Raw genomic sequence first — 11,955 nt, 5'->3', positions numbered from 1 at the left:
GTGGGGGAACTTGCACAATCGGTGGCTGACTAAATACTTTTTTGCCCCACTGTATCTGGTTCCCTCAGGCAAAGCATGCCATTCAGCAGCAGTCACTGATAACACATAAACATGTGGTAGGGGTATCCCTCTTACTAAATGACTAAAGACTTACAACCAGTAATTTGAAACACCACAGAACCATGAGTACTCCCTCACTGTAACTAATTATGTTTGAGTCTATGCAAAGACCGTAATTAAATATTATCAAAATTCAGAGATCAAGTCCATTGAACCATAACTTAACCACTACTGTTAACGACCTTAATGGCTCGTACAAATAAGGACAGTAGATTTTAAGCCACCCATTCACCTGATGTAAACAAAATGCTAAAGAAGAAACCCTTTACAGTTGGCTTTGCTATATTCACATATCCGTTTTCTGCATTCTCTCCATAATTTTGTCTTTACAGACCCAAGAGGAACAATCAATTTGCAGCTACTCTACATCAGCAACATTAAAAATAAATGGGCCTAAAACACAGCAATGTGAACAAAGTGCAAAACTACACTTGTAACATCAGCCTTTCTTTTCATTTGTCACTCCTTTAATCTCACAACAAAACAGAGAAAAAAAACTGCACTGAACAGAAAAATTTCACAAGAAAGCTGAAATATTAAGGTATTGTTGGAGCATCTTACCTGATGCAGTCTGAATCTGCGTAGTGGTGGTCTGGTTATCTGTGATCACTGCAGCTGGATCGGCTGTTGTACTGGCCACCGTTGAAGTCGTTGGAGCAGATATAAAGAATTCTGTACCAAACTCTGCTGCTGTTTCGTCCTCCATCAAGGTGCTACCAATTCGCTCTGTCACCTGAGTGGAAGACTCATCAAAGACATGGACAGTTGCTGAAGATTTCACTTCCTCAGTTAACATTACACTGTCGATCAGGATGATTGTGCCTGGTGAAACTTCAGGTGTTGCTGGTGTCTCAACACTGCTGGCAGTATTTGGTGTCACTGTGGTGGTTACCTTCACCTCACTGACACGATGGGTGTTATTTAAAGGTGGAATGGCTGTGATTGTATCATCAATTCTATTGGTGTCTGAAGGGCTGGCTGAGCCATCTGGTTGGGATGCCCTAGTAGGTGGCTGACCCTCTAAACCTATTATAGGATAAATGTCATCGTAGCTCAAATTATCGTCTGTTGCTATATCACTGATTGAAGGTGATGGTGTTAATTGTGAGGAGCTAAGCATTTCCTCATGGCTAACTTCAGATGATTTGGTCGGAGTGTCAGTGAGATCAGAGATCGATGTGATGTTCCTAGGATCTATGACAGTTTCCTCTGTCTCCCCTTCAGCAAACATGAGCTCGTTGCGGAGAGAAGCATCTGGTATAGGGACGTCAGGCTGAATCGTGCTGACCTGAATTACTGATTGATCATCTGACTCATCATCAGACACTGTGGCATCAGTGCTTTCCACCGTGATCTTAGTTTCTGTGGCTGTGCCACCATGGGCAGCAGCAGTTTCCACAAAGGTTACATTTTGATCATCAGTGCGAGAATCTGGCGCAGCTGTTACATCATCATCGTCCTCATGGTCGTCTTTGATAGTGGGTGCAACTGTTGTGATTAACTCTTCCTCATGGCCTGCTGGGGTGGGGCGAGGTGGAGCCATGCTGGTTGAGAACATAGATGGAGGATCTGTAGAAGAATCTGGAGAAACGTCTGCCTCTGATGTTTTTTCAGATGTCGTAGTTGTCAGAATGGTGCTACTCTCCAGTAAAGGGATGGAGGTACTAGGACTGATGATGTTGGTGGTCATTTCTACCACAGATACATCCACAAAGGAAGTCTGGCTGAATACCATTCTCCTTCCTATACAACATACATAAGCACATGATCACAAAGTCAGAATGAATTTAAGTATCAAACAGAGCTTTTGGTTGGCTAAAGTGACATTTCTATCACATTACTGATCTAGATAGCCAAGATTCATTGTTTCATTGTTCACAAACACCATATTGATGTACATTAAGAAGCCAAGATTACAAACAGTAATGTGATTCAGCAGGTCAATTTTAAGTCACCCTTAATAAGTTTGCGAGATAAGTCTAATGAGTCTTGCGAGATAAGTCTAATGAGTCTGTTGCAGTCAATTCGCGATAGCAGCAAAAATAAGTGGACACCCAATATTTAAATACCAAGTTTCCTAGAAACTTCCCTGTCAAAGGCTTCCTCTCTCATATCTAGCTTTAACAGTTATTCATTAAACTTCTTCAAATAAATTGTTGAAACCACAGTAACAAAGTTTTACTGTGCATTATAGGGCATGGAATCAGTGAGATTACCTCAATTTTATTTGAACAGCCAAGTGCACTTTAAATGTTTCTATGAGCGTGCTCTGTGGGAAAGGGCAACCATGTGTTTAACAGATGAATTAAACACCATATAAATCATAAGTAATCTAGTGTTGTGGTTTGGTCAAGAGCTACCCTGGCTTTTTTATTCGTGTATTCAACCCACCCGATTATCTGAAGAGCAGCCCTTGACTTGATCACTTGATTACAGTGATGGTGTTTAAAGTTTACTATTACAATTATTAAGACGTTCTTTTAACACTGGTTCTCCCCTGTCTTCCCAAGATCACTTTCATCAAAAGTTATCTCATTTACTCATAAACACCAGTGAAACCGTTTTAGAAAGCTTTTGTTTGGGGTGCAGGCAGAATCTGTAAAGGCAGCTGTTGACCATTACGTAGCAGACCCCTTTCCTCATGAAACTATCTCTGATGTAAGGTGTGACATATGTTTTTCCCTTACAGGAAAAACTGTGCTTGCTCTCAGAGGGAGTGCATTATGTCACCAACGAGTTTGAGCTGTTCCCTTTATTCAGACCTTTGTTTTCTTTAGGCCACTCCAAAAATCAATCAGAGACTAATTTTCCAATTTTCCCACTGCACTACCTCTTCTCTCTTCGTCTTTTTGTCTAATCTAAGTAGAGTCGATTTACACAATATTCCTTTTATTAAGATATGATCAGGCGTGGGAATTCAGGAAATGATGGAGTGAATCCTGCGAAATGAGAGTACTTGAAAAGCACTTACGCTGGGAGTGTAAATACAACACGAGTGAGAGGGCTGACATGAAATACACAGAGCAGAAGCTGAAGGTGGCCCATTTGCGTGAACTCTGCAGGGACTTATCACCACGAGAGTTAGCATGGCCCAGGGGCAGTAAATGGCCAGGCAGTGGGCGGCTTATCTGTCCAACTTCTCATTTGTAAAGATGGAAAGGCCAGGTCAGAGGTCAGCAAGGATGACTGAATTTAGAAGTCCAGCAGTAGCTTTGTCCGTTATCCAAACGTCTGCTCTGATAAGTACAAGTGAGAATGACAGACAGCAAACTGACAGAGGAAATGAGAGGTGAAAGATGGAAAGGTGGTAGATAGTGAGGCTAAAAAGGCTGACAGATGTGGCATTAGTTGCTTTTGGTGTTTCTCTAAATGGCAACTATCGCCTGTCATTTTCTGTTGTTTTAAGAAAACCGATTAGTTAAGAATGCTCACATTTTAAGGGATTAAGTCTAATTCTGCCTACTTCCAGTCAACCATGAAACGTCACTATTTATAAAGATTTACAGCTATAATTCCTTTCCCTCTCATGGTCAGTAATTATCACAGTGTGCAGCAAGAGTTGGCGAAAATAAAAAATTTAAAAAAAAAATCCTCATGATCTTATTTAGTGTTTAGGTTGATTCTTTGTTATAATGTGCAATTAATTTGACTTTATATATTACCAAGATTGATATCTTTAAATATTCAAAATTGCACTCAAGTGCATTAACTTGTTTTTGTTTGATTCACAATAACATTGAGGTTGTACGAGGGTAAAGCTTAAGAAACCTTGATTAGCCCAGCTGGAAGCAATAAAGAGTCAAACAGATATAAACTGTTCTCATTCTCTTAAGCAAACTTTTGGTCATTATTCCTCAATCAAGAAAAAAAAGTCAGTCTTTTGCTTTCAAAGAAAACAGAGTTTACCACTATGAATTCACTTTTCTCTTGGCTCGCTTTTTTGCCTCAGAAATGGGCGGGAGACAAACTTTGAGACAGTGAGGTCAACGGGATGCTGTAGTCTGGCACATGACATGCCGTGCTCAGAAGAAAATCCTCCCTCAGCGTTGCTCATGTTGCTGTTACTGAAACTATGCAATCGCAAGGCGTGAAACAGACGCAAACTAAGAGGGAGGAAAGAGAGGCTTTCAGATATGTTAAAAAGGTCAATGTGATTCAGAGATGGCAAAGTGTAATGTGGTGCAAAGACACAGAAAATCAAAGGGTGGAGAAGCAGGAGTGAATGTAGGAGATGAGATCATAGCTCCTTACAGTCAAGCATGGTTTTGTTAGGGAGTGGTCTGTGTCTTTGGTCACTTTCTGTCTCTTCTAACATATACGTCGCATATGTAGGTAACACTTTGTTCCATTACAAACTCCAAATGCAATAAGGAGTAACAACAGGAATCTTGGAGTGAGTTTTTACCTTTAAAGCAGTAAGCCCCAAACTTTCTAGTTGGTTCTGGGAAGCCAGTCTGATTTCTGTAGCGATACATGGTCCTCACGCCGAGTTGGCCTCCGCCACACTTAGTTCTGGGGACTGCGACAGGATGCCGTACGCTGCCATCGGAGAGCCAGCCGTAGTCACATCTGTCCAGCCCCTGTCTCCAAGCAGCATGCAGCTGTCCGGGACTTGCCAGGACAGCTTTCCTCTTTTTACACTCTTCACTGGCTTCTTCAAAAGTCATCTTATGGGTCACGGGAGCATAAAAGACTTGACCTGATAAAAAATAATGAGAAACAGTGGCAAATGTAGATGCACATAGGCGAAATAGCAACAAATCATCTGTGGTCACAGCAACACAAAAAGAGGGTTTATTACCTAGTAGATCAGAAGTAATTTCTCCTTTAAAATGTATTTATTATTTTTAGATTGAAAACATACTGAAATAGCCTATACTTTAGATTTTTACTCCATTCTGACCTTTCAGAAAAGACCAACACAGCTGACATCAGTCACAGCTGTGCAGGGCAGAGACCCAAAACATCTCCCACCAATCATATTTAGGACAACAGTAGTTCTTTCATTATATTATTCTGAGGTGGGATAGCAATGCTGAAAATGTGCCTGGCCTGTCCATAAATATGTTTGTATTGCAGGACATTAGGTTTCCCCAAAGTGAGTAGAGCAAACACCTGCTGTTTCCTTCCTTCATGTTCATGTCAGAATCCCTGCAGAATGACCAGTGTGAACGTTTGTCTATGCTCACAGGATTATATAAATGAAAAGGGTACTAAAAGCCAAGATCTTAACTAAAACCAAACAACATTAAGAGACGATGGCAGACTGCCTATATGTTTTCAGTTAGTTTTGGGCGTAACGTTTCAAATATCCCTTGATGGTTTCATCCCATTGATTTACCATGGCATTGAGATTAGGAGATGTCGTTCACACAGGAATGTTTTCCCTTTTAAAAACAGATAACATACGTTATATCCTCAAAAAACCTATTTGATTTCAGTATTTTACACGGTGGTTTTACTGGACCCTTCCTGCTCTTTAGATATCATATTGATGACTGCTATAAGCATAAATGGAGTTCACATTTTGTTTAGCTATATTATAAGATCCCTGGAATTACATAACTATAGAAAAAAAAAGCAGTCAGTGTCTTGCAGCTCACTCATTAATTTTCATGGTTAATTTATGGCCAAGTTATTACACTTAACAACCTCGAACACATCAAACCACATCCGCCAAGCATGTCTGTTCCTAGATCATAAATGGTTAGAAAACTGAGACAATATTACAATATAATGGAAATGAATATTCAGGTTGTTGTGGGGTGCCAAAATTTTCCTTGTTCAGTTCCAGAGGAAGACCGCTGTAACATGTCAGTCATCTCTATCGATTTTGTCCTTTCATTTCTCGTCCATCTCTATTCTCTAATGCACACAATAATGATGAGGGGTGTGTATATGCATATGTGTATATGTCCTCAGCGGATGGGTTCACGTTTATGACTCGAAGACTGTGACAAATATATTTGAACATATATTGTGTTGACTAAGATGACTGTGCAGTACAAATCCTAAGGTAGCTGATAAAGCACTTTAGTAAATAACAGGAATAACAGGATGGACAGAGAAAAAAGACAAACTAAGAGTTCCCATAAACTGGGCCAAAGACCTTTAATAACCCCATTATCACATTTTTGTTGGTGTCTCATTCAAAAACCACTGTAGAAAATATGTTTCAAGTCCCACTTATAAGGAAACTGGAAAAAGGTCACCCACATTCACCAGCTTTTATATTTAAACAAGAACAAAAGTGTGTTTCCAAACTGTAAAAATTAAATGTACTTAAGCATGGATGATGATTTGAAGGCTTCTTAAGTTCAGACTAAACATGGGTCAGTGCTACGGAAGGACAATCCACTACTTACCATCCAGTTTGCCTACATAACAGTACACATCGTAGGTCTCTGTAGGTTTTCTGGTTCCATACGACCTGACACCAGGTTTATTAGGAAGGTTGCCATGACAGCCCTCTCTTGGCCTTGTAATTGGGTATCTGTATAAAAAAAGAGAAACAAAGAGCCATTTTAAAGTCTTTGTCTTTCACATCACTCCAGAATTCAGTCGGACATATAGAGCATACGTGATTAAACAGCAGTGTTGTTGTCTCTGGGACAGGCAACTGAAATGCAGCTAACCTCACTGTCTGGTCAGCAATCCAACCGGCATCGCATTGATCAAAGCCGTCCTCATAGGCTGCTTTCAGTTGCTCATAGGTTGCAATGTTTGCTCCAACGTTTTCACAAGTTTGTACAGCTTTCTGGTAGTCCAAAGTGTACCTGCTGATGCTTGATCGGTAGTGAAAGACAACACCTAACGATAAGCAGTGAAAAATGAAAATGAAAATTAAAAACTCAGGCATGGAGTGATCTGGAAGTCATTAGTTTAACTTCAGCGCTGTAAATTATGGCAAACGTCCTATAAAGCACCCTCTATGTGTGATATAACTAGGTCACTCAGCTTCTTCGGAAAGAAGGATCTCTGCAATAAATGGAGGAGCGACACAAAATGCAGTTCACCACAAACAAACGAGAGAACTCCATATGATGCCATGGCCCTGAAATCCCCATATTTGTGGACAGTAAATAGACGCAAAAGATATGATTGATAGTCATAATTAACATTGCAGAGAGTTGGAAAAGAGGTTATGCAGATTGTAAACCAGTGAAAACCAAAACTATCTGAGTGTCCCCCCCCACCCATGTTTTCTACATGAGTTATATCTCCCAGCGTACTTCTCAAATGAGAGCATGTAGAATGCACATGACACTAGGTAAGGATTGATGACCCCACCCCCCACCTCACCACATCCCCTACCAGCATAAGGACACTATCATTTTTAGGATGCTGAAGAATACTGCCTCCCACAGACATACTAACGCTTCCTGTGTGCCCGTAAAATGAAATAAAAAATCTATACTGACACGGTGGCACCCAATATTACAGCAATGCACTGTGTTTGAATGGATAATGAACTGATAATCACTGGAACTAAGGCACTGCTGTGGCTGATATGGAAAATTACCAAAAAAAAGGTAATCTGACTCTTTTTCAAGAGAGCGTCACCTCTAAAATAAAAGCTGTGGTTACTCTGCATGACTAACGGTTAGCTGCTGCTATCAATGTAAGCAAAAGGACGCCCATAACTTTCCCATCCTGTTTACATTTCTGTCAGCACTTGTGTGGCATTTCACTATTATTAAGTTTTGCAGCATCCCACCTCTACAATTTTAAAGTTTTTGTCTAATTCCACCATAATAGAGGAAGGATACTGGGAATCTCTTACCGCTGACATCAAGGTTAACAATATCCTGGGTGTCTTCAATCCCGAACATGACCTCGCAACGATAAGTGCCAGTGTCACTGGCACGCAGCTTCACAATTGTGAGCGAGGCGTCACCGACAACTTCAGGGTGGCTGGGTACTGATACACGGTTCCTGTAGCTTGAGCCTAGCTTGATGATCCCATTTTGTGCCACCAGCACCGTGGACTCTGTTCGTCCCTGTATTTTGCTCCATTTTATCCGCAAGTAATCCTTGTTGTAAACGACTGTTCCACTGGGACTGATGACTGGTGCTGAGGTTGGGATTGTGGAAAAGTAGCAGGGAAGATTTACCTTCCCTGAGAGGGACCCTATGACTGGTTGGATGACTGATAATGCATTTGAGGCTGAAAGGCAAAAGGCCAGAGTTAGATGGAGTGCAAGTTCATTTAATGTTTCTATTTTAATGGCAACCTTCTTTATTGTTTTATTTTATTCAAAATGCACATATCTCCTCTTCAATTTTCACTCTTATCCTAACAGATCGAACCAGACAGTATGAAATGCACAAGTCATTTGCACTGATAGGGTGTGACCACTGCACCAAGCCTTTAAAAAAGCATCCATTATGACTTGACTCTTGGAAAGTTAAACCTCAACTTTAAAATGATGGGTGTGGGAACATATTCAACACAAGGGCAGTGTATGTGCAGCATGTCTGCATCAAGTTATAGATAATCAGGGAAAGAGGGAAAGTCATCATGGTTGTATTATTTCATGAAAGTTTGCTGCTAAGCTCTGTGCATGTTCCTGCTTTAAAAAAAAAGGATAAACTAAATAAGCAAACCCACAAAAACAGAAGTATGTCAGTGAACAGTATTATGTGTATTCTGCATGTCAGATAAAGTTCTAAATGCAAATGGCAATAAGATGATTACAGTTATTTTGGATGGGGTAGAAAAGCATTCACAGGGAATAATGGGAGGAATGCTCCGTGCGGACAGACCAAGAGGTGTGAGTCTGTGTGCTTCAACAGAGGGTCTTATTAGGATGTGGGATGAAACCAGCTGTTCAGCTTCCAGACTGGAAGCAGAGTCTAATTGAAAGGTGTCCATCCCATACCCAGAGACAGAGACAAAGCTATGTGGACAAGTAGTATGCAGGTCCTAGATTGTAACCCTCAATTCCTCTTGACCTACCTCTAAGTAGAGTCTTGCAGGTTTCACACAGCAAAGACTGGAAGAAACTTATCAAACATGCTAAACAGTTGCTCTGGAGCTATAAGAAGAGTAGAGGAATACAAAGGGAAAAAAGGGCAGAGGCAGGGAGAAGAATGGAGGGAGGGATGTGGGTGGGGAGTGACTAAAAAAAAAGAAAAACAGAGAAAATCCAAAACTTAGGCATGGAGTCAGGGAGCAGGAGAAAGAGGAGTGACTGAAAAACAAGGGAGGAGAACTAACCCATTCAAAGCTTACCTGTTGCAGCTGCAGCTTCACAGAGGCAATATAACCACAGGACATGCTTTATATTCAGTATCATCTGTTGGAAAGAAGAAGAAAAAAGGAAAGGGGGTGCAGCTTAGGAAGCAAGAAATTTAAAGTTTAAATGTTAATTGCATCCACATTTGTCTTATGGAGAAATGCAACTCCTACAGTAGGTTATAACAGACAAGTCTGTTTAAGCACTTTTCTAACATTATGGTCTGGAGAGAAAAAAATACTCCCCATTTATTAAGCATGTGTATTCGCAAAATATCCACATGAAAAAATTGATGTTCCAACGGGCTAAAGTGTGATTTTAATACGTTTAATACGTTGTGTTTATAATATCTATTACCAAGCACGATCTTTTATTCGTCTCTAACTAAGATGTTGAGCTTTGTATGTCTCGGGGGTTCAGATGTAAGACTCCCTGTGGGGTCGGAGTTGTGAGTTTGTGGAGACAGAAGGAGAGGAGCACCGAGCCCCTCACCCTCATTTGCACCCCGCTGTATAAACACATGCGGTGGGTCGCAGTGCTAACTGAAAACTAGTATTGTTTGTTTTCAAAGGGAGACAATCTCGCACTAATGGCAACTGGCAGGTTCAAAAGATCATCCTCTAAAATACTGCAGGATGGCAGTCTGCGCCTTTAACTCCCACGAGATCCACGTCGATTCAATTGAACCATTCTAACGGAAAATAAATGAGACTTTAAAAATATTTTAATACCATATATCGACGGAGGATATATTGCTCTTAGCTTAACGTGAAATAATTTAGTCATATTTACACAAAGACATGCATGACTTGATGTAATTGCTGAAGTTTTTTAAACCCTCTTTCTCTCTCTAAGAAAGCTGAAAAACGAACACAGATCAATACTGAAGCATCACAGGGAAACTAATTGGTTGCAGGCTTTTACAGTTCGAGCGCAGTTCAGGGATGTCCCTTGCTATGAAGCACAATCGTCCGCTTTAAGTACAGTTATTGATTCAAAACCTCACTTTTGGCAATAGCAACACTTTATGCGACGGTTCTTCTTCTCAGGAACACCTGTTGCTTCTGGACACTCCACAGAAATTATGACATGGGTGGCATGGTCACTCCAATTTCTAACAACTGACTGCGGAGTAATCTCCAGTCCACAGACTCTTTTTTCTGAATTGTTTGTCTTACTCGTCAAGAAACATCTGCACATCGGTGCAGGTTATCTGAGGACAACATCGTGGCGCGTGTGTTTGTCTTAAACGACTTGTGTTCTTAAAAGTTGCATTCATTTGATTTAATATTTGTTTAATATTATAGCAAAATACACATTGAAAAAGCAACAAACCAACAATAGGAAATCAGTTATTTTGCAAAGAATTGTCTCAATTCTTCCTTAATTCAAAGATAACTATCCAAACAGAAATAAACTTACCTTTAAATGATTTTTATTCCATAAAATGTACAAAAATAGATTTACGTCCTTATACGGAATTAGTCCCGGTCCGCAACATGCGTGCGTAAAAAGTGCCTAAATAGGTCTGTTCCACATTGGAAGCAGCACTTATCTTCCCCTTGATGCTCCGCAGTTGTAGTGTCCTGCTCTGGAATGATGGGCACACAGCGACTGAGACCGTGAAATGCTGGCACGGAACAGCTTCAATTTTACCTAAATCACGCGGTTATTTCGTCAGTGTCAAGAGGTGGGGCCCATAAAAAAAGTGAATGAGACAGAGTGGAGGAGGGAAAAAAAACTCTAATTTGACCGTGTGCCTTAGAGGTGTACCCTCTGCTTCTTTATCAAGGATCTTTTTGGCTGGTAACAAGAGTCCCATATGAGCGTCAGATAGCATAAAAGTAATCAAAACTAAGAGAATAGCAAATTAAAAGATATGTCATAGCTTTTTCATCTAAATATCAAGAAACAGATAAATCATCTACTGTGGGGAGCGCACCAATCAAGGCTGGGCGATGGAAACGGGGCGGTCCACACATGGATGGTTGAGTTTGAGTCACAGAAGATACTTCAGTCAACACTGTGAGGGAGTTTTCCCATCCATCCCGCAGTCTCATCCGTCATGCGAGCATTTGGTGTGCTAGTATGAATGCAGTTTTTAAGGTGCTAAGACAAAAGTTCATGTGATCATCAAGAGAAACTGATGAGGTTGAATAAAAACGTGTCATTTCTGATCACTGTGCAAAACCGCCTAACTAAGAGTGAAACAATGGCGGTTAACTGAAGGCTTTGGTCTTGCTATTTTACATAAAGAGAGGGGGCAAGGCTTATAAAGTTGCCTGATGATCATCATTATTGGCTACTACAAAGCACACAGCAAAATCTCCAGTGTTAAATTAATACTAGAGAGTGTCTATATGGGTCCACACCTCTGAGTGTTAAATACAACACTGTTGAGTGTTAAATTAACACTTTTGACAGTGTTATATGTTTAAAAGTAACCGAGTCAGTTTTGAAGATTAAAATTTTCAAATTCAAATTCACATTTTATTTGTCACGTACACAGTCATGCACAGTACGATATGCAGTGAAATGCTTAGACAACTGCTCGTGACCTAAAGAGAAAAAAAAGGAAAAAGCTATGAATAAGATA

General features: G+C 40.4%; 1 protein-coding gene across 1 annotated transcript in view; it reads right to left on the bottom strand.

Moving 5' to 3' along the window:
- The window catches only part of vcana (versican a), a 47,855-nt gene extending 38,455 nt beyond the window's left edge, over window positions 1–9,400 (bottom strand). The window contains exons 1-6 of the mRNA XM_005722415.1: window positions 9,356–9,400; window positions 9,080–9,158; window positions 7,904–8,287; window positions 6,756–6,930; window positions 6,486–6,613; window positions 4,526–4,819 (exon numbers count right to left, since the gene is read on the bottom strand). Coding sequence (XP_005722472.1) covers window positions 4,526–4,819; window positions 6,486–6,613; window positions 6,756–6,930; window positions 7,904–8,287; window positions 9,080–9,158; window positions 9,356–9,400 — 1,105 coding nt within the window. The remainder of the gene's footprint in view (window positions 1–4,525; window positions 4,820–6,485; window positions 6,614–6,755; window positions 6,931–7,903; window positions 8,288–9,079; window positions 9,159–9,355) is intronic.
- Window positions 9,401–11,955: the final 2,555 nt, after the last annotated feature.

The sequence above is a fragment of the Pundamilia nyererei genome, unplaced genomic scaffold, assembly GCF_000239375.1.
Source record: "Pundamilia nyererei isolate P.nyererei 1_Seehausen unplaced genomic scaffold, PunNye1.0 scaffold00006, whole genome shotgun sequence".
NCBI classification, from domain to species: Eukaryota; Metazoa; Chordata; class Actinopteri; order Cichliformes; family Cichlidae; genus Pundamilia; species Pundamilia nyererei.
This window is presented reverse-complemented; position numbering and strand designations above follow the sequence as displayed.